Here is a 1,162-nt window from a genome sequence, read left to right as displayed (position 1 = left end):
GTGAAATCTCCGAGTGAAATAGGGATTACGCGTTTTCACTGAAATATTCAGTGATTACACGTATTCACTAGGTACGCATTCTTACTGTAACATATAAGCCATATAAAAAGAATAATGCATTATACATACATAAATAGCTAGATAGATAGATAGATAGATAGATCTCATTCTCCCCTTGCCTAAATCAGTTAAAATCCCTTTTTTCATGATTTACAGGTGGCTATATAATAATCTGCCTGCGTGAAGAAAATTTGACGATAGCGACCGAATACAGAGGCCGCCTAGAACCTTTGTGGAACAAGCTGGAAGAGGAGACCAAGTGGAAACTAATCGAAAAAACGCGCTACCCGAATCATTACGCTGACAAAGGCGGCCTGTGCATCCTCTATAGAGTTTGCTAAACTCCATTTCGTTGGCCAGCTGTTAAAATGTACTCAACCTATAATTTTGGTTTTCGTTCGGTACCGTTTGCAAAGGATTAAAAAGTATTTTATTGGAATTCAAATCATGATGAAAAATAGATAGAAAAATAACATAATTGTTTGTACAGTTGTTAAAAAATAAAAGTGTTCTTTTATATTATATCTCCTGTATAATTTTGGTTTCTGGGCTTAGATTATAAAATCGTGCAATTTTCAGAATTTATACAGCTTATATTAAAAGCAGCTTCTATTGAGTAAAACAGGATTGGAATTTTTTTTCTTTTCAGGAAATGAGGGTAAATGACCACTGCCTGTTTGTTTATTGACACAGTTTGATATGTATAGGCCATACCTATACGCGTAAATAAAGTTCTAGAACAGACGGAAAAATTGCCAAGTGAAATGGGTTGCCGTTGTATAAGAAATCAAAATTATGATTTTTTTAAAAATAGGTACATGTACATTATACAGTGTGCTGTGCAACGTTATTTTAAAAATATATGTACCATATATTACTCAGGCTCAATAAAGAAATATAACACCGTGACTTCTGAAGCTGCCTCTATTTGGCAAATTGTCAGGTACATGTAAATATTTTCATGAATGCTTCCTTCTACTGAAAGCAGGTTCGCACAAATACACAAGCGCACTCAATACTCGTACATACACATTGCAACACACACGAATACATGCAAACACACACACACACACACACACACCCACCCATACACACACACACA

At 35.0% G+C, this 1,162-nt stretch overlaps 1 protein-coding gene across 1 annotated transcript in view; it reads left to right on the top strand.

Annotated features, from left to right (window-relative positions):
• Window positions 1–969, top strand: part of LOC101857641 (methyltransferase-like protein 27) — a gene marked incomplete in the record, with an annotated part of 16,266 nt that extends 15,297 nt beyond the window's left edge. The window contains 1 exon segment of the mRNA XM_013082495.2: window positions 217–969. Coding sequence (XP_012937949.1) covers window positions 217–401 — 185 coding nt within the window.
• Between the last annotated feature and the right edge of the window lie 193 nt (window positions 970–1,162).

This window comes from Aplysia californica, unplaced genomic scaffold, assembly GCF_000002075.1.
Source record: "Aplysia californica isolate F4 #8 unplaced genomic scaffold, AplCal3.0 scaffold00177, whole genome shotgun sequence".
In the NCBI taxonomy this organism is placed as follows: Eukaryota; Metazoa; Mollusca; class Gastropoda; order Aplysiida; family Aplysiidae; genus Aplysia; species Aplysia californica.
Note: the sequence above shows the minus strand (reverse complement) of the source record. Positions and strands in the feature narration are given on the sequence as shown.